Source organism: Maniola jurtina, chromosome 14, assembly GCF_905333055.1.
Source record: "Maniola jurtina chromosome 14, ilManJurt1.1, whole genome shotgun sequence".
Classification (NCBI taxonomy): Eukaryota; Metazoa; Arthropoda; class Insecta; order Lepidoptera; family Nymphalidae; genus Maniola; species Maniola jurtina.
In genome coordinates this window covers 7402819-7424649 of record NC_060042.1, presented here as the reverse complement: position 1 = coordinate 7424649, position 21831 = coordinate 7402819, and the positions used below count along the sequence as shown (strand labels likewise).

At 36.3% G+C, this 21831-nt stretch overlaps 2 protein-coding genes across 4 annotated transcripts in view; both read right to left on the bottom strand.

Moving 5' to 3' along the window:
* The window catches only part of LOC123872195 (mucin-22-like), a 47455-nt gene extending 31871 nt beyond the window's left edge, over positions 1-15584 (bottom strand). The window contains exon 1 of the mRNA XM_045916371.1: positions 15412-15584. The gene's annotated coding sequence lies outside the window, so the exon portion shown is untranslated. The remainder of the gene's footprint in view (positions 1-15411) is intronic.
* On the bottom strand, positions 1012-6064 carry LOC123872199. 3 transcript variants are annotated; one of them, XR_006797425.1, is made up of 4 exons: positions 5699-6064; positions 4423-5407; positions 2423-2622; positions 1012-1104 (listed from the first exon to the last, which is right to left on the bottom strand). XR_006797425.1 is itself a non-coding variant. In XM_045916380.1 (3 exons), the coding sequence occupies exons 1-2, from the start codon at positions 5796-5798 to the stop codon at positions 4428-4430; spliced, it is 1080 nt and encodes a 359-aa protein (XP_045772336.1). In that variant the 5' UTR covers positions 5799-6064; the 3' UTR covers positions 1437-2622; positions 4423-4427. The 3 variants fall into 3 exon arrangements, 2 of the variants coding, with proteins under 2 accessions (XP_045772336.1, XP_045772337.1); XM_045916380.1 differs by lacking the exon at positions 1012-1104 and having other exon boundaries at positions 1437-2622; XM_045916381.1 differs by lacking the exon at positions 1012-1104 and having other exon boundaries at positions 1437-2619.
* Positions 15585-21831: the final 6247 nt, after the last annotated feature.

Sequence of the window (21831 nt, the reverse complement as noted above, 5' to 3'; positions counted from 1 at the left end):
TCTTCATTGTGAAGAGTCACGAGTGTAAACCGAACTTTTTTTTTATTTTTTATAAAAGAATATTAGCCTTGTTAAATGACTAATATTCCCCTTTCCTCTCCAACTAAGCGTCAGGCTTGTGCTAGGAGTAGGTACGACAATAGTGCAACGGGCGGGTTGAACCGTCGACCTTTCGGTTTTCAGTCCACTTCTTTACCGGTTGAGCTATTGAGGCTCTAATTTAACTTTTCTGTGGATATGCAAATTAAGTTTAGGTATCATTTAATTACCTACGTAATCTTGTTTTGGTTTTGTTCTTTCTCTACGTAAAGTGTTAACCTAATAAGCATACCTACTTTGTATTTTGTTTAACTAATTGAAAAATTATGTTTAGTAATGAACTAAACGAATACAAACTAAAGAAAACATTATCATATTGTTGCATATGTAGTTAATATTTATTATTTGTTGCCGTGCTATGAGATTTAAAACAAATCTGAAGAGTTGCTAAATTATTCAAGCAAAACGATGTGGTTTGTACAATTCCTGAAAATAAATAGGATCACATGGCGCTTCTATCCGAGAGAACTGAAGAGTGTATACCTACTACATAAAAGCGAAAATTCAATTTTACCATAGTACGTTATCTTACGCTGAAAAACTATTTCTATTCTAGATCCAAGGGTTTGTACTGGGCTGTTGATGAGTCTGTCAGTGAGTGAGTCAGGACTTTTTTAACTCCCGACCCAAAAAGAGGGGTGTTATAAGTTTGACGTGTGTATCTGTGTATCTGTCTGTGGCATCGTAGCTCCTAAACTAATGAACCGATTTTAATTTAGTTTTTTTTTTGTTTTAAAGGTGGCTTGATCGAGAGTGTTCCTAGCTATAATCCAAGAAAATCGGTTCAGCCGTCTGAAAGTTATCAGCTCTTTTCTAGTTACTGTAACCTTCACTTGTCGGGGGTGTGATGAATTTTTAATTTACACTTGTTAACACATTGATTGATAATAATTTAATAGATCGGACTAACTTACCTAGTGATGTCCGATCCCCAATTGTGTGAAGTGATCTCGTCCTCACTTTTATACTACGTAGTATGCAGTTTGTACTACTCGCTGTCACAATCTTTAAATGTGAAGAAAAAACAATGTATCATCAGTCTATGGTTGTGTAGTCTGTGGTTTGGTGATGGCAGCCCGCCATTTTCGCCTGTCACCTGTCAACGTCATTATTTCAAAGAATACTAACCACAACTTTCACTGGGCTAAAGTTGAGACTTTAGAAGCCAATGGGTCATCAAGTGATCCATTTATGGGTAGGGTTGGGACTGAGTGAGGACGAGATCACTTCACACAATTGGGGATCGGACATCACTAGGTAAGTTAGTCCGATCTATTAAATTGTGTTCCGTGATCTCGTCCTCACTTTTATACTACGTAGATGTTCAAAGAAGAAAGTTGTGTTTAATCCAGTGTTTATTCACTATTTAAGGATAAACTACATAATATATAGTATATCTATAACAAACTTCAAGAGACATCATAGATATAGACATAATAATAACGATAGATATATTAAATTTCTATTCAATAATCACATAAAACTTAAACTTTTATTCACTAATCATTAGTGTTATTATTACTTGTTGAGCACACTGCCTCAGCAAACACATTAGCGTTATCAACAATGGGTCTCTTGTAAAAGCGAGCAAAGGTAGAGTTGTTGGTCCAACCTGCTGCTCTTCTAATTACTTCGATATTAACACCTGCCTCATCTGCTTTAGAAGTGGAGGCGTGTCTGGTGCTATGTGCTGTGAACTTAGTAACATCCACACCACTCTCGCGTAAAGGTTTGTTTAATCCATCTGCCTATTGAGGCAGTAGAGGCAGCATGGTAGGGTTTTCTAATTGTAAGAATGAGTGTTTTACAATCTTGTCTAAAGCTTTTAGTTACATAAAGATAATATATAAGAGTGGTTGCAGGGCAAATACTGACACTTTCCTTAAAGAATGGCAAGATTAAGTTCGGTTGAGGTCTATTGGGGCCTGAAGTTTTAATAGAGGCTGAAATCTTAATATTAATATTGTCATCATTAATGCTTATATTGTCTAAGCATATAAGAGACAATGTTTGAACTCTATGTGCTGTGACAAGAGCCAGAAGAGTTACTAACTTCTTCGTTAGTAATTCCATGTTAAGAGATTCATTGGGAAATAGATTGGACAAATAATCTAAGACTATATTAGGATTCCAGACATCCTCATATTTAGGCTTCTTTGGTCTTAATCTATAGATTCCTCTAAAAAACCTTACCATTCTTTCATCTGTACCTATTTGAGGTCCTAAAATCAGAGATATTGCTGACCTGATGCCATTGAGTGAACTGTATGATAAACCTTCATTAAACTTGTGTGTTAAAAAAGAAATAACTGTGGGTACCGACTCTGAAAGGGGATCCTTCTTTTGTCTCTCACAATAGAGGAGCCACTGGTTAAGGGCATATTCGTACTGTTTCTTTGTTTTGGTTGACAACGAATTCAGCATGATGTTCATCGAGGGAGGTGGTATTCCTCGCTTCAGGAACGCTTCCCTGATAATATGGCTGCTATCAATGTGAGACTCCTGTGCAGCGGATGTGGACTGCTGGAAGGAGATAACAATAGATTACGGCAGGGGTTTAATATTATTGGTTGAGATTCCATCATGGAATTAAAAAGAGGGTACCAAGGTTGTGAGGGCCACAATGGGGCTAATACAATGCCTCTAGCATTTTCTCTCTTGATTTTTTGTAACACTTTGCTTACAAGTGAAAATGGAGGAAATGCATAGAAAAAAGATACATTCCATCTTAAAGTGAAGGCATCTATAGCACTCGCATTAGGGTCTGGAAACCAAGACACATAGTCCACGCACTTGGCATTATAACCTCTAGCGAATAGGTCAATCTCAGGAGATCCTAACTTCTCTATAACTGTCTGAAAGGCCCTATCACTCAAGCTCCATTCAATTTCTGAGTGTGGACGTCTTGACTCCTCGTCTGCAATACTGTTGTCTTTAGAACTTATGTAAGATGCATATACCCAAAGATGTCTATCCTCACACCACTGCCACAAAGCTCTTGCCAAACTATTCAGATGTGGAAAGCGGGTTCCACCCATTCTATTGATGTAAGCAATGGCTGTTGTATTATCTATCCTTAACAAAATCTCACAGTATTTTAGTTTAGATGCAAAGGTTTTAAGACCTATGTACGCTGCTAATAGCTCAAGATAATTTATATGAAAAAGTTTTTCGCTCTCAGTCCAGTGACCATGATTCCTAACATTATTACAGACTAATCCCCAGCCAGTCCGAGAAGCATCTGAAAAGATCTCTATTTCAAAATTGTATTGCTTTATTCTACAAAAATCAGTCTTGATATGTGAATACCACCATTCTAAATCTAATAGGCATCCCTTTGATAATTTCATGGTACTATTATAGTTTTCATTGTTAGTCTGTAATGCTGAAGTTTTATGATTTTCTAAGATTTTTGTATAGAGCCATCCATATTCTATGGCTGGACATGCTGCAACTAGCTGGCCTAATAATCTAGCGAGATCTATAATTTTACAATTTTGTATTTGTTTTAACTCACTAGCGGATTTAAGAATAGATTCTCTTTTCTTTTGAGGTAGAGAAATGGAGAAATGGACTGAATCTAAAACAAAACCTTTGACAATTCTGTCTAGGTTCTAAAACACTTTTATTTGTATTAATTATGAAACCCAAGTGTTTCAAAAAAGTAGTCGTAGTGGTAACATTTTGTAAGCACTCCTCATAGCTATCAGCGAGGCAGAGGATATCATCCAAGTATATAACAGACAACAAGCCCTGTGACCTCAGGTGTAGAATAACAGGTTTCATAATTTTTGTGAAAACATATGGAGCAGTGCTGAGGCCAAAAGGAAGGCAAGTAAATTCGAATAGAGTGTCCTGAAACAAAAACCGTAAATACTTTCTATTTGACTTATTCACTGGCAACAAATAGTAAGCATTTTTTAGGTCAATGGTAGTCATAAAACAGCCAGGGGTCATAAGTTTTGTTGCAGTCCTTACATCTTCCAACTTAAAATGAACAGTATTCACATATTTATTAAGCTTTTTGAGATTTAGTATGAATCTCCAAGTCCCATCTGACTTTGGATGCAAAAATATACTCGATAGGTACTGACCATTAACTGGGGAACAAACTTTTATTGCACCTAAGTCCAATAATTTATTAATTTCAATTACCATCAACTCAGACTCCTTAGGAGAGAATGTATTATTTTTGGGAATAGTATCCTGCATTGGGGCTTCAAAGAAAGGTATTTCATACCCTCTGAGCCACCTATGTATAGTTTGATTAGAAGTAATATTAGCCCAGCGGTCAGCAAAATACTTCAATCTGCCAGTTTGTACCTGAATCAATGGCGACGAACGTCCTGGCGCCGTGGATGTCGTGGTCTCTGCGGTGATCGTCTCGAACGACTCGTAGCTGGCTTCGTCGACCGGGACTGCTGCCTGAGTTTCTGTTTCGGCCCACTCGGACGTGGCAACTGCGAACGTTGTAGGCCCCGGTAGTTTAAAGTCTTTTTCACTGCTGGTTTTTGGGCTGGAGTATTTTTAAGATCCTCAGCAGACTTTTTTAAGGCTTTACAGGCACTCACTATATCTTGTAGCTTATCTCCAAAGAGGTACTCTGAAATAGGACTCTGTGTCATTGTCTCTTTAATATCTCTGTTAAGCCCTGGCAGTATGAGATTTCTGCGTGTTATAGTGCTGCTGTGATATAGCCCACATAAAAGTCTGGCAGCATCACTGATAATTTCGATTTCACCACTACTTTGATTAGATGAAATCATAGAGTTGAGTATCCTTCCAATAGCTGAAATGGCTGCAGCTAAGACTGTCTGCTGTTCAGCAATCCGTTTGTCACGCTTGACTCCACTTTCTTGCATGGCTGCAGCGACCTCCTCATTTAGTTTCGGTGGTTTCAACAAGTCACAATTTTTAGGTGGGTCATACTTCCTAACAAGGGTTGATGTTACTTCTTCGGTGAGACCATTTTGAAGGATCGCCATCCACCGTTGCCGTATACTCTCATGCAACTCGATTGCATTGCTGACTTTGGGGGTGCCTTCTGACCCCAAAAGTCCCTCAAGGTCAGCAGGTAAGGAAGGCGCAGCTGCTTCCTCAGTCACTGCTATCGCTTCAGGAGGCACTGGTCCTTCGGTGTGTCTCCCCTCCGTTTCTTCAACCACAACGTCGCTACTGTCGGTAGGTAAGGACGAGAGTGACCGTGACCGAGAGCGCCGCCTCCTATGACGCGTTACACTTCCTGTGCGACTACGTGCATGTGGAGAGCGCCTCCTTGTCCTATTGTCGCTGGAAGATTGCTCATCACCTAAAAATAATTCAGCTGTCTTACCACTCAGACTATGAAAATTCTACGGCCAACCTCTCGTGAAGGCTCTAAGAGTAAACAGTACATAATATGTACCATCGCATAGTGAGTACATGTACTACCGGCTAACCTCTCGTGAAAGCTCATGTAGGTAGGTACATCACTCAATTTACTGGAAAAAAACATGGTCATTGAAATGTTCTCATGGTTAACCTCTCGTGAAAACTCTAGAGACTTGACCAGACTTTAGCATTATATCAGAAGGAAAGTTTTAAGACTTCTTAAACTCACACGTGCTAACGTCGCGCCGGCATCGTTTATACAACATCCTTTCAAGTCTTTCCAATCTCCGATCGATATCATCTCTTGATCCACGTTTCCGCTTACCCATATTTGAATTAGAAAACGAAGAATTACATAAAAAATCACAAGGAAAAAGTAAAATTTTAATTTTGAAAAGTTACAGACGTGAACAGCGCAAAGCACAAAAAAGCACAATGACGTTGACAGGTGACAGGCGAAAATGGCGGACTGCCATCACCAAACCACAGACTACACAACCATAGACTGATGATACATTGTTTTTTCTTCACATTTAAAGATTGTGACAGCGAGTAGTACAAACTGCATACTACGTAGTATAAAAGTGAGGACGAGATCACGGAACACAATTATTATAATAATAGAGGTTGATGCAGTTATATAGATACCTATGGTTTGTTATCGGCTTGCAAACGCGTTAAACAGTTACACGTAGAGAATAATAACTTTATTGATGTCATTTGGGAAGAAATAGCGGATTCTTGGCATTGAACTTGGTACGGACCTACTTGGCTAAGTTGCCAAATATGCCATGTACTTACCAACCGCTCTGTGTGGATATATCTTTAATTTATACGCCGTAAGTAGGTGCTGATCTTATAATAACGGATTAGCCTGCCGTTAGAGTCTTGGACATTTTACACTTCGGTAACCACATTACATGGGACATCGGTCTTAGATTTGGCCTAAACTATGAAAAAATAAAGTGTAGCTGTACTTATCTATAGTCTAATTTTTTTTTACGATGCGTTGCCTTGGTTTTACTCACCAATTATGTCCGTTACAAAAAAAGTATTCTAAATTAGAAATTATTTAAACAAACAATGTCATTGAGTGTCATACATACATAAATATTCCCTAATATCCTGTTTCCGAAGATGCTACAAGCAAAGAAGGCCTATGGCTACAAAGTCAATGGTAAAAATTGGTATTAAATAACTCGACGAAAGTACCTTACTCATTTCACAAAAAAGACTTATAAGTGAATTATTAGAATTGCACGCGAACTCCAGCTGGTTACGTTTTAATTTGTGAGTTCGGATTATAATGTATTGCTAATACCTTTCGTTATGGTAATATGATTATAGTTATAAATTATAATGAACCCAAAATTTCCAAAAAAAAGTGCCATTTTTTTTCTGACATGCAATTGCAATTTGTTTCACGTTAGATCATTACTTATATTATAAATGCGAAAGTGTGTTGGTTTGTTGGTTTGTCCTTCATTCACGCCACAGCTGAGCAATGAATCAATAGCGAGCAAACGAGCAGGCGTGTCACCTGATGTTAAGTGATAACCGCCGCACCAAAGTAACTGCAAATGCGATTCTGGCTTATGAAGAATTTGTCGAATGATGCAGCAATGGTGATCTCCAGGTTAACGGACCCAATGACCACAGGTAGTATACCATTTGGAGGGATGGGAAGGGGGGGAACTAGCTCTCCAGCTCGCAGCCGGAACACATCAACATGGGATACTTTACGTCTGGTTTACGCCTGGAGTGTGCTCGCTGGCCAGGCGGATTCCAGATAGAATCCTACCACGAAGCATATATGACATACCTACCTTTGAGATTATGGGGCTGGGAGCGTCAGATGCCTCGTTGCAAATCGGCAGGTCGCACCACGGGCAGGTGACTTTGGTGGAATTTGGACCACTTGCACTCCATATCGCTTATATTTGCACCCTACTTCCACCCCCTGCCGTTTGCATGTATATAGCATGGGGATATAGTTAATGATCCTGATAGTGATACACCTAGGATAGATACCTATTTTATTTAAAAAAAAATACACCTAGGATAGATATACTTAGGCTTTTATCTCGGAAAATAAAAGAGTTCCCACGCGATTTATAAAAACCTAAACCACAGCACACAACCGCATAGGTAGTAACCTGCTCGTTTAAGATGTTCAAACACTAATAATAATAATTAAATGTAAAATCCATATCCATACTTACTTAATGTGTAAATGTGAAAGTGTGTCTGTCTTTCTGTCTGCTACGTTTTCACGGCGCAACCGCTGATTCGATTTTAACGGGTACAGAGTTAGCTTACATCCCGGGGACGGACATAGGCTACTTTTTATTTCGGAAAATCAAAAAGTTCCTACGGGATTCTTAAGGGTCTATCCGTTTAACCGATTTATATGAAAGCTACAGAGGTAGCTCACGCCTCGTAAACTGACTTTGGCAACTTTGTATCCCGGATTTTTAAAGAACTTAAATCCACGAGGACGGAGTCGCGGGCATCATCTAATATCATAATAATTTTAAAATAATTGCAAAAAAAGGCTGCGAATTCAAAAGACAAATGTTTTATTTTTGTTAGCTATATTTTATCACCTAACTCTTAATAAATCCCAAACTAAGTGCGCAGATAAAATTCACAAGGTATATAAATTAAAACAAATGACAAACACGATATAATATGACTGTAGTTCACATTGATGAATGAACCACTATTTGCCATTGTTCGATGGTACCGTTTATACTGAGGTTCAAACAGGGTCGCCAAGCAGGAAAATCCTTAGTGTTCTACAAAAGAGAATTATTATTTTCAAATACTTACTGAACTTTATCGATAACTTAAAATTTAAAAACCCCCGACACAAAAACCTCTATAAGAAAACTAGAAAAGAGCTGATAACTTTCAAACGGCTGAACCGATTTCCTTCGATTATAGCTAAGAACACTCTTAACGAAAACGAAAAAAAAAACTAAATTATTATAGGTTTATTCGTTTAGGAGATCCGATGCCACAGACAGATACACAAATGCACACGTCAAACTTATAACACCCCTCTTTTTGGGTCGGGGTTAAAAACTAACGCTTGTAACACAACTTTAGTAGGTAACTAACATTTGCATGGATTCCAATTTTTTTAATCTTTTATTTCCTCGTGATAAAAAGTGCCCTGTTCAATATCTAAGTAGGTAGTTAGTGTCTAAAAAAGCTTTGAGCCACGGACAAAAAAAACATTAAAAATATAATTTAAAGAGCATCAGTAACTAGCCGGTATACATACAAAATTATTTTTGTAGATATTGGGATGGGTACCGTACCGTACCGGGTACCGTATTGCGGAAAACTAATTCTTTCAGCTTCTTACTTACTTAAAATTTTGTATGGATGCAGCCAGGAGCGGTGAAATTAATCGGATACGTTTAATTAACAATTATCCATCTATAACTATTATGTATGACTTATAAATTAAATCCAGACCATATAAACTTAATTAACAACAGAGAAAAAACATTGTGAGAATAGATTTGATAACTTTTGCAATAATTATAATATAATACAAAGATTCTATAATTACATAATATTGAGCATGTTCTCACGAAGAGCTGAAGATATAACAAAAAACATAACGCAGACATAAAAGTATGAATGTTAAACCAGTACTATTCTTATCTTGCTCTGGATACTCATTCCATTAAAATCCCTATAGTTTATTATGGCAACCCTGAGTTCAACGCATCTTGATAACTGGCAATCCAACTGGTTTGTCGGTATTCAATGTTGACGACGCACTATATTATCTATCTTATATTTTTATACCTTTTATTACGTGTACCGAGCTACAGTAGGCAAAGTAAAAATAGCCGGGAATAAAAAGCTGATCCTTAGATGGGCTTATACCTGCAGGGTGCAGCGCATGTTGCGAAAAAGTGGTTTGCATGCGCCCATAATATCTGATAAATTACAAATGTTTTCCAATTCATTATCATAATTTTTGCATTTGTTACTTAATTCAATTAAACTCAAACATTTTAGAGATACTTTGATGGATAAAATACATCGTAATTTCATATTCCTAATTAGTTCAGTTTTTGAGATACCTCCCGTCACAAAAATGTTCTAAAGCTGGCAACTTTGATGCCTTCTCTCCCCCCTCCTCTCCATTTCCTTATTTTTTATGAGAAAAAAAATGAAAAAAATATCCGTACTTTAATGAGTTAGTTCTAAACAATAATGCCCCACATGCTAGGATGAAAATTCAATATTTGGTTTTGGGTCAACGTTTTACACTAAATACAAAAATTTCAGGTTTGTCTACGAGCTAGAGACTTGTGACACGTGGACAGACAGACGGAGAGACAGACAGCATAGTGACATTAATAGGCTCCGTTTTTACCCTTTGGGTACGGAACCCTAAAAAACTAGTCCATTAATATCAATAAAAGAGGACTAGCTTCTCAAAAGGATATAATTATTGATAGATACTAGACTGGTATCCGTATGACCTGTATAGTCTGCCTTTCCATCATCATCATCACTATCAACTGATAGACACCCACTGCTAGACATAGGTTTCTTGTAGGACCTTCTTTTCATGCATTTCATTAACTTTTGGATTATGAAAATTATGCATGCGACTGTATGTTTGTGGTTACATCACCCTTCACACTTCACACTATCACACTAATATTATAAAGGCGAAAGATTGTGTGTATGTGTGTGTGTGTGTGTGTGTGTGTGTATATGTGTGTTTGTTACTCCTTCACGCAAAAATCACGGGACGGATTTGGCTGGGAATGGAGATAGATTATACCCTGGATTAACACATAGGCTACTTTTCATCCTGGAAAATCAAAGAGTTCCCGCGGGATTTTGAAAAACGTAAATCCACGCGGACGAAGTCGCGGGCATGAGCTAGTACCTACATAAGATCTCTTATTGCGCTACACATCGTAGCAGGTTATGTGCTTAGGAGGTTCCGTGGCATATTATATTAAAGTGAAATTTATTTTAGTATCACTTTAATTTATATGCTCTTTCTTTTAAATATGTACTTATACACTTAATTTATATTTTTTTTACAGACTATCGTATTTAATACGATTCTAATCCCACAGTGTCTCGTCGCGTTTTATTGCTGATTTTAATACGACCCTTCTCAAAAATAAGCTCTTACGCTTTATGCCTTTATCTTCTTTGTTTAGTCTTAGGTTATCTCCAAGAAGTCATAAACTTTAATTAATTATCAATATCTATACTTAATATCAAATAATATTTTTTAAATTTAGGAAGATACTAGGATTTAGAATCGTAAACACTATCCTTTCTGAAAGAATCTAAATTACAGTCGTGTGCATAAAATAGTGACAAACACCGATCCCTAGACTAAATTCTGCAAGGCCAAATATTATTTAAAGGTAGGACCTTACTTTTAAACAATATTTCGCTTTGTTTCCATTTTTTTTTTTTTGTAAAATAGGAGCCAAATAATTTGATTCAAATTCAAATGTCTGTAAAATCAAATTTAATGATGTCTTATCTTATCTTATTTATTAAGCGGGAGTAGAAAAGCATAAGTTTTTTTTTTTCTAGACAAAGAATTAAAAACAAAGCCAAAATGCATATTCCTGTACTAGTCAGTCCGATGCATAGGAGAGTAGGTACCTACTACCTGTTAAGTATAATGATAGTGTATACAAAAAACTATCATTGCCTATTATGTAAATGCCCGTATCTTGAATTTCGAAAATAATACTTGTAAAGGTTTATATTTTCATTTATTTGTTTTAAGTATTTTAAATAGGTAATACGTATAATATAATTATACAGCTATACTTATTAAAATTATACTTATTAAATAGTGAAAATTGCACATGTATATTGTTTTCTACATTTGCCATGAAGTAGCAAGTGGTTTTTAATTATTATTTACGTACACGGGGACTTTATCAATGCATAAATATCTACCAGGTGGAAGGGGCGAAATGCATAGAAGAGCAGCCTGTAGGATATTTGTTAAAAGTTATAGGTACGTTGATAAAATGGTTATATATAATAGATATTGGCATTAATCTTCTCTTTATACGGTAAGCATGGTGCTATAAGGAAACGCAAGGGGAACCAGCTGCCAACATAAGGACTTCAATTTGAATTGAACAATGTTATCTTGCTAAAATCGTGAACTTGCAAATTCTATTTGATCTGTCAATCTTCCTCGTAACTCCTAATATGGAATGGTATGTACCTAGGGACACTTTGTATTCATTTAACTTTACTGAACTTTACTATATTTATTGAGTTTTTTGAAAGATTTACGAACCACGTGGTTTCTGTTTGCTATATTATTTTCTTGTACCCTAAAGCCCTCTAAAGCCCTTCAGCTTTACAAAATACCAATATAATGACATAATTTTATCTTAGTATCGATAAATGCGAAAGTATGTCTGTCTGTGTTAGCTTTTCGCGACCCATCCGTTAAATTTTCACGATATTTGGTACAGATATATCTTACATCCCGGGGAAGCGCATAGCTACTTGTTATCCCAGAAAAATTACATGAGTTCTCAAGAGATTAAAAAAACTGAAACATGCAGACGAACGCTTCGACCGCGGATTTTATAACTTTATAAAGCCGACACCTTTAGGCTATTAGATTCTATAAGTCATTGTACAGCAAGGAACTAATAAGAGATATAATAATTATGTACTTATTAATATGTATGTATCGTGTGCCTACCTACCTTTTCAACTGATGTGTGTTACGATCGACGATTTTGATTACAACCTAATCTCTCATCTCATTGTAATTACCTACCAATGAATGGATAATGCCTAGTTATTATTTATATTATAGGCTTATAACAAACATTTGTAACTATAACATGGAATTAAACCTCGCTTTTAAACGGTAGGCAAAAACAAAACCTACCATTTCAATAGACTATTGAGAGCAAATTCTTTGAAAAATATGAACTGACTTTTTGCAGTCAATGGCCAAATAATAGACAACGGAGATGGAATAGTAACCACAAATACAAAATCGTGGCGAGCTATAATGATGGGTATACCTATTGAGTACGGCCATGGAGCAGCTAAACTCAGACTTCAGGCATCAAAAAAGCGCCACCATCTAAAGATTTCAAAAACGTAAACTGTGAACTAATAAACGTACCTATTTGTATAAACAGAACTCTTTTGTACTTGGTACATTACCGTAAAAGTTGCATAACAAAGATATTGATATAAATATTAAGAATCAGAAAAGAGGTCCAGCGCCAATTATTTTCTAAATAAGTAAGTACCAAAAAATTTCATGATTTGAAAATTGTTCATCCTGGGGCCTAGGTTGAAAATATTTTGAGGGATCTTGCTGCTCTAGTAATAGGTATGTCAACTCTATGGTTAAATTAGCTATATTTTACAAAGTAAGGAAAAACGTGGAGATTTTTAATACAATAGAAACAACCTTGAACGTCCTCCAAAACGAAAATATTAGGTACACATTTAGACATTTAGGGTAGAAGTTCACATAGGTACTTTATTTTTCAACATAGGTATTTTGTAATTAAGTGTTTTGAGATTAGGTATTTGGCCTAGGTACCTAATTTAAGACTAGTATCTAGATATCTTAATATCAGATCGTTCTGCTTAGAGGTTTCTACAACAAAGAAAATAATACAGATAGATAGAGGTACCTAATTGTGTTTTTTTTTTAATCTTGATTTTGGGAGTTTTTTCCATTTGGAAAATGCCACTCCGTAAGGCCACATTATATACTTAACAACTTATTTGCGTAAGGCAATTGTGTATTCAAATTAATAAAAAATGTCTTATTGTATTGTATAATTCAATCAAATCATCATACCTAATCACCGTTTACCGAACTAGTTTTTCTTAATACTTTTATTTTACATACGAGCAGGCGGGTCACCTGATGTTAAGTGATTACCGCCGCCCATAAACATTTGCAGCACCAAAGGTGCTATCTTGCAGTGGGATCTCAGACTACAACGCGACTTACAAAGATCTAGATACCTACTACTTAGCGGAATAAATGTAACAGAAAAGTCTGTATATATTGGTAAGAAAGGATTACATGCAAAGAATCCCTTTTAAAGTTGTCGACAAGCGATTTATCTCGGTAACGAGCTCGGAGCAATGGCAATTGAATTAACATGAGCCGCTTACATCGCTATCCGTGTAACTATCACCATCCGCGACGCACTGGGAAAACTCCTTCATTTTGCTAACGACAAAGCGAATTTATCTATACGTATAATAAATCTCTATATACATATAATAAAATTGTAGAAAAGTGGTGTCTGTACAATGGAAATATATAAAAAAAGTAGCAGGGGTTGTTATTATATCGATGCCGAATCCGAAATTGTAATTAATTTTTTTTTTGTCTGTTTGTATGTTTGTCTGTGTGTTTGTGCACGCTAATATCAGAAACGGCTTATTCGATTTAGATACGATTTTCACTAATATATTGCAGTAAGCTTCACTTAACATTTAGTGTTTATTTCATGTCAATCGGTTCATAAATAAAAAAGTTATGTGAACTTAAAGAAGCCCGAAAAGTCACTATTCCACGCGAACGAAGTCGCGGGCACAGCTAGTATGGAATAAGATATGAGAGTAAACTTGCAGAATTTTCCTCTATGTAGTCTTATTGTGATAAGTATGGAACGAAAGTGGGTGGCTTCGGCCGTGGCTAGTTACCACCCTACCAAAGACGTGCCGCCCATCGATTTAGTGTTCCGGTGCAATGCCGTGCAAAAACCAAAGGGGTATGGGTTTAGTAAAAACTGCCCTACCAGGTTAGCCCGCTTCCATCTTAGAGTGCATAATCTCTTACCACCGTGAGATTACAGTCAAGGGCTAACTTGTGTTTTGAAAAAAATAATATTATATACATAGGTACGAGTACTACGGTAAGTACTTATTAGGTAAGGTTTGCTGTACTTAACCAATCTTACAATCTGTACTTAGCCAGCGTGGTGGACTATGCCCTAAACCCTTATTCTAATATAAGATTATGATGATGACATCAAGCAGTAAGAATTTAAAACATTAACAATCAACATCATCACCAAAGGTTTTGGAGAGGGATGGAATCCCAAAGGAAATAAGTTCAATTTCCTCCGGTTGTACTATTGTCGTATAGCTATCCCAAAATGCATAAGAAGTGCGCTCAGCAAATATTTTTGAGAGTAGGCAGTGTCTTTTGATCTCTATAGAAAAAGTGCTACACAACCTGCTGAGTTTATTGACTGAAATTAATTTATCGACTGAAAAGCCATTTAAAATGGAGTCCTTAGGTATACTACAGTCATTAAAAATTACGAATTTGAAAATTACAATGTTTAATGTACTGTCTTTAAATTTATGGAAAACGTCTTCGTTGTGAATGAAATTGAGTTGACTGGGGTACATCTTTATGCGTTAACGCCCTGCTGTAATTATTATAATTCGTGATAAAGGTGCTATTGATCACTTATTTGCAAAACAGTAGCCTACACAGACTGTCCAGGTGTTAAGTTCATAATTTTTTTTTTGTCAAGTTTTTTATGCTCGTAATAACTAGTCTCATAGTTTGGTTAACTTTTTATAGAAACTTAGTTAAGTTACTCGTACATGTCTGGTAGGGGTGAGTTTTTTCTGAGATGACTACAGACGTTTTTGCAATTATGTAATTAAACATGTAGTTCATTAAAATAACTATAAAATAACATAACTAGAGCTAGTTTAAGACTATTATTTATTAATAAAGGATGTAGGTATAATTTTGCGTTGTTTCAACCAATATTACTTATGGTTTGACTTAGTTTTCATTATTGTATGAGAAAAAGACTTCAACGGGATCTCACTTCAATACTTTAGACACCCAATAATATTTTATAAAAAAAATAGCGAAAAACAAGCAAAACTTACTTTATTTTCCACGACACAATGTTGACCTTTACACTTGCACTAAAAATCAAAATAAAATAATTTCAAAATCTCTTTTCAAAAATCGCAATAAATTTTTAAAAGAAGGACCGCTACGAAACTTTCCCGCGTGCGCGTTGGATTGAAAATGGCTAGGGGCTGTGTCCTTGCTCCAAGAAGGCTTTTAACTATGTATGAACGCGCGACCAAGATCCTACGCCTCTTATACTCATCGTACCTTTAACACAACGACTTTGTGGCTAATAAGAATAGCACGCTGCAGAATGGCCAATTAGGGTGCATTTTTATTCCCGTAGGACAACATCGTCGGTTATTTAACACTTTTTATTGCACTACAAATAGCAACAAATGTTTTTTAAACTTATAGGTAGGTGGTAGCATTGCATAGCGTATCTATCTTTTATAGAATCAAAACAACGTTGCAGATTTAAGGACGAAGGAATTTCCATGGCCCCAAAAATAATATGATTGTTAGTGGATAAATTTAAATAATCAGCTGAGTATCAGTTAAATATTCTGTAATCAGAATCACTATCACTATCAGTATAGCGGTGATAGCTTAGTGGTAAAGACATCTAGAGGATCGGGGTTCTCGCTTTTCTAACTTTTCGTGGTTATAACATTCTAAGCAATTAAGTATCATTTGCTTTAATGGTGAAAGAAAACATAGTGAGGAAACTTGGATGCCTAAGAGTTCTGCATAATGTCCCCAAAGGTGTGTGAATTCCGCTGATCCACACTTGCCCAGCGTGGTAGACTGAAATAGCTCGCACCTCGGAGACAGATTTTTATTTGGTGTACAATAAAGTATTTATTATTTACCAACAGGTAACCAACAACCTAACTGCCTGCGTAAGCTCTTTAAAGAATATATTTTTTGGTCGGAAATGTAAAAGACCGTAACTTACTTAATCACGGTTATCTAAATAAACAACTTCGCAATCAATTTTTCCCATAACGTGCCGTTATCTCATATGTCCTGGTGACGTTTATGTTGGGCATCATTAAAACTTTATCTCACATACTCACCCACCAGGGGATTTTTGTTCAACATCATTATCAGTAATTTTTCATCAACTTATAGAATATAATATACCTATTTAGTTACTTTACTAACATATTTTTGTGCGATTTTACGGTACTTAAATCTACTGTTTCACCATTCACATTAGCATAAGGACCTGCGCAGACGACGCACTACCATCCGCGTAGAACAAAAATTGATCACTTATGAGAAGTACCTACTAAAACGCCGGCCACACAGGCCGCGTATGTGTCGCGTAAGCGTAGACGTAGCGCGTACCATTGCGTTGTAATGTATGGAACTGTATGAGACTGTATACCGCTTGCGTGGCGTGAACGTTCGCGTAGACGTAATGCGTGCAGTTGTGTCTATGGATTCACTCGCGTCACTTCGGGCGTGTCAAGTGTACGTGCTTGGTGTGAATCGGCTTTAACATACAACAACAGCAACATAAACAGCGAGCTTCTTGTTATACCAAGGTAAAATAAGAACCCATGTTATAGCTATTGCGGCCAAATCAATCCTGCCAAAACGCAGGTTAGTAATATAATCATGTTACGGAGGAGACGTGGCTCGGACCCGTTTTTTAACCCCCGACCCAAAAAGAGGGGTGTTATAAGTTTAACGTGTGTATCTGTCTGTGGCTACTGGCTTCGTAGCTCCTAAACTAATGAACTGATTATAATTTAGTTTCTTTTTCTGTTAGATATGTGGCTTGATCGAGAGTGTTCTTAGCTATAATCCAAGAAAATCGGGTCAGCCGTTTGAAAGTTATCAGCTCTTTTTTTAGTTACTGTAACCGTCACTTGTCGGGGGTGTTATAAAATTATAATTTACACTTGTTTATTTATATATTTTTGACGTAGTAGGTAGCGTTCGAGGTCCCCTGTGTAAATCTATCACAAGTCTATGGAGAAGACATATTAAATTACGTCCGCGTAACACCTTCACCGGTTCTGTGTAAACCTTGCCTAAGAACTACATACATATACTGAATCCCCAACTCTTCCTTTATAGCACTTACGAGTATATCGTACTCAGAATGATTATATTAATTAATTTTATTTGCACCAGCGAAGCGAACCAAGCCATCCCTCTCGTCCAAGTCCTGTCACCCGAGGAGGCTTATTAATGCCCACCTTCGTGTCAGGTTACAAAGTATATACCTAAGTAGGTACAAGTTTAATTTGATATATCGCTAAATAACTTTGTGAAATTTACTACTCAAAACATAATTTTATTATTATTACTGTTCGGAGCAATAATTTATTTTTATTTTTATAAAGAATATTAGCTATGCTAGTCTTGACTAATACTCCCCTTTCCCCTCCAATTAAGCGTAAAGCTTGTACCAGGAGTGGGTACGACAATAGTGCAACGGGTGGGGTTTGAACCGCCGACCTTTCGGAATTAAGTCCGCTCCTCAACCGTTGAGCTATCGAGGCTCTAAAATATTAGTAGGTACATAATTATACATGTATACTAATCATGGAATTATTAATGCACTTTTTTCTGGTACAAATGGTTTCCTCTTATTCATTTCCTAATTAGGTTTTTCATCTCTGTGAATTAAACTCGTCTTGATCTTGTTTTTTTAAACGCTGCGCAATTAAAACATTCGTACATTAATTTGCATACTTAGTTTTGCTTTAGGTAACCTTTTCACATAAAAGTAAACATAATGGTATAATACTGTGTAATCAATTCAATAAAACAATGAATGGACCGGAGATAAATCTTTGTTGTGATCTCTTTGAAATTCTTATCATATTTTATTATGACGTAATCTTTAGCACAAGCCTGGTACAAACTTATAATATAACCGTTACTAGATTTTTACATACTACATGTCGTCTGTATCTGTCCGTTATTTCGTGTGCCTAAATGTAGAACTTTTCTAGATACATAGATTCTCCATCTAGAGACGCGCAAGTAGGCACATATACGAGTATATAAGCAAGAACACATACGAGTTTATACCTAAGTACTTTATCACACTATCACACTAATATCACACTAGTGATTATAAAGGCGAAAGTTTGTATGTGTGTGTGTGTGTGTGTGTGTGTATGTTTGTTACTCCTTCACGCAAAAACCACTGGACGGGTTTGGCTGAAATTCAGAATTAAGATAGATAATATCCTGGATTAGCACATAGGCTACTTTTTATCCCGGAAAATCAAAGAGTTCCCACGGGATTTTGAACAACCTAAATCCACGCGGACGAAGTCGCGGGCGTCAGCTATTAACGTAATATAAAACATATTTTTAGGTGGATTTTAATAACAGCCGATGCATGGAATTTCTACATCCTGCGATGTCCAAGACGTACCTGCGATAATACAATGAAGTCTTTATATATATCTAATACTAGCTGATGCCCGCGACTTCGTCCGCGTGGATTTAGGTTTTTCGAAATCCCGTGGGAATCTTTGATTTTCCGGGATAAAAAGTAGCCTATGTGCTAATCCAGGATATTATCTATCTCCATTCCGAATTTCAGCCAAATCCGTCCAGTGGTTTTTGCGTGAAAGAGTAACAAACATATTACACACACACACACACACACATACAAACTTTCGCCTTTATAATATTAGTGTGATATTAAATTCAAAAATAATAAATTAGATATACAACGAAACCCCATAAAACTGCATGGTAGATATTCGTAATACAGATCCCACCACGAAGGTATTTATTGTTTGCAAAAACTATGTTAGTAGAATCTTTTAGAGATTTTCAATGATTGTTTTTTTGTGGCGCGTATGGGGGACAAATCGTCAAAACATTAGGTTTTCGGGTCACGAATGTGCCTCACATAGTAATCTATGGAACAAGTAACCTTGACTCGGCAATGACCTCATCGACAACGAGGTGACCGATTGCTTTCTGTAACAGGATAAGCTTTATATAAAAAAACCGGCCAAGTGCGAGTCAGACTCGCGCACCGAGGGTTCCCTACTCGGGTATTTTTTCCAACATTTTGCACAATAAATCAAAAACTATTATACATAAAAATAGATAAAAATCTGTTTTAGAATGTACAGGTCAAGCCCTTTCATATGATACCCCGCTTGGTATAATTATCTTATTTTAAAATTGAACACATTTAATTTTTTTTTTTAATGATGTAACTACAAATTCGCGGTTTTCAGATTTATTCCTGTACTTGTGCTATAAGACCTACCTAACTACCAAATTTCATGATTCTAGGTCAACGGGAAGTACCCTATAGGTTTCTTGACAGACACGACGGACGGACGGACGGATGGATATAGACAGACAGACAGACAACAAAATGATCCTATAAGGGTTCCGTTTTTCCTTTTGAGGTACGGAACCCGAAAAATTAAAAAAATATATAAACCAACTTCAACCTTGATACCTAAAATGTTAAGTCACCATCAAAAGTCCCTTATCTCCACGGCTTAGGAATTCAGTACCTTGCAGCATCAGGATTGAAAAGTTGGGGTCCGAAATTCAATGCTGTCATCTATCCCTGGTACCTAAAAAAATATTGCACCATCCGCAGTTCCTGAATCAGTATAGTTTAGGAGTGCTGTACCCTGCATCATCAGGATTAAGGAGTTGGGATTTGGAGTCTAAACATGAAGTCGTTGCTTGGTACCTACAATAAATTTTGCAAATCGGTCCAGAAAGCTAGAAAAAAACGGTGTAAGTACATACATTAAAAAAAAAACGTGCCGAATTGAAAAAACACCTCCTTTTTGGAAGTCGGATAATAAATGGTCGAACGGCACCGGCAATCGATTCAACGTGATTTAATCTAAATCGTAGCAATATTTTAACAACAATTAATGATTTGTTTGTACATTTCCCTCCATCGATAAAAATAATTGTCCCATTAAATTAATTTGCCCAGTACATTATTTTGCAGTACCTTTGGCAGACGCAAAAAAATATTTTCGCTCAATGGGTATGAGGGACTTAGGTATCAGGCTTTTTTAATGCCCTGTTTAAAAATAATACAACTAATCCGTTAATCGCAGTTTAAGTTTTTTTTTTTTATATAGCTCTATAATAATATTTTTTGGATCCGGTGCCAAGTGAAGTGATGACTGATGACTGATAATATTACAGTCTAATACGGAACGAACACATTAAAAGGACAGTTTTTATACAACTTTTAGTTAATTTATCTTTCCATGGCAAGCTTTTGTCAGAAGATGGTAGTTAAAATACTGGGGCAGTCGGACTTGAGACACATGCATTGAGATCTACTGGGTTCGATTGCCGGCCTGGTTGAGTCTGGTTCTGATCCGATGTGAGGCTACCTCCATTATACCAAAACTAAGCTGTGTAATGATTTTAAGGGTATCATGGGTGTGCGGGGCGTCCTCCCGCATCATACCCCGATTGCCATCTCGACTTGGCACGTCCTCTATCTAAATACAGTATTTAAGAAATCTCGATCGTTATTCAAACGAATAAAAATGCGCAAAATGCCTACTCTGCACCGTATGTATAAAATAACTGTTTTCCAACACAGCTTGTAAGAACTAATCGTGATTAATAAATAAACAAGATAAAGACAAGGCATAATTATTTATGCGTGCCTTGCTATATAGCATTTTTATTTCGGCACGTTTCTTGCTATCACGTCTTAACTCTTAATAAATTGGGTTTATCAAATCAGTAGGTAGGGTACCAACTTCCTTTGAGTAGCTACATGTGAAAAGGAGTAGGTTAAAGTAAATGGTCTAACTACATAGGTTGGCAAGGTTAACACCTATACCTTTGAAAATGAGTTTTATGATATTACTAGCCGATGCCCGCGACTTCGCCCGCGTCGATTTAGGTTTTTTTGAAATCCCGTGGGAACTCTTTGATTTTCCGGGATAAAAAGTAGCCTATGTGCTAATCCAGGATATTATCTATCTCCATTCTGAATTTCAGCCAAATCCGTCCAGTGGTTTTTGCGTGAAGGAGTAACAAACATACACACACACACACACACACACACATACAAACTTTCGCCTTTATAATATTAGTGTGATGTGATATATCTATTATTATTCCTTCTGTAAGTTTATTACAATGCCGTTATTATTATTGCTTTGAAAATTGTTTTCAAAATCAATCTTTAAAAATTAGTAACTTTACCTTGTAGGCACTCCTAGGAAGCACAATCAATGAGTATTATAATAATAAATAATTAACAATAATCGTAATCAAATCAAAGATTTGATTGATACTTACCACAGTAGGCAACTTGCTAATAATATTTATGAGGTAAGAATTTAACTATAATATCTAAGCATCGATTATTTGACATAATAATAAATATTAAATTATAATCTGAAGAAACAGAATTTCTTATTATTATTAAATTTCAGAAAATAGAATTTCCATGTTTT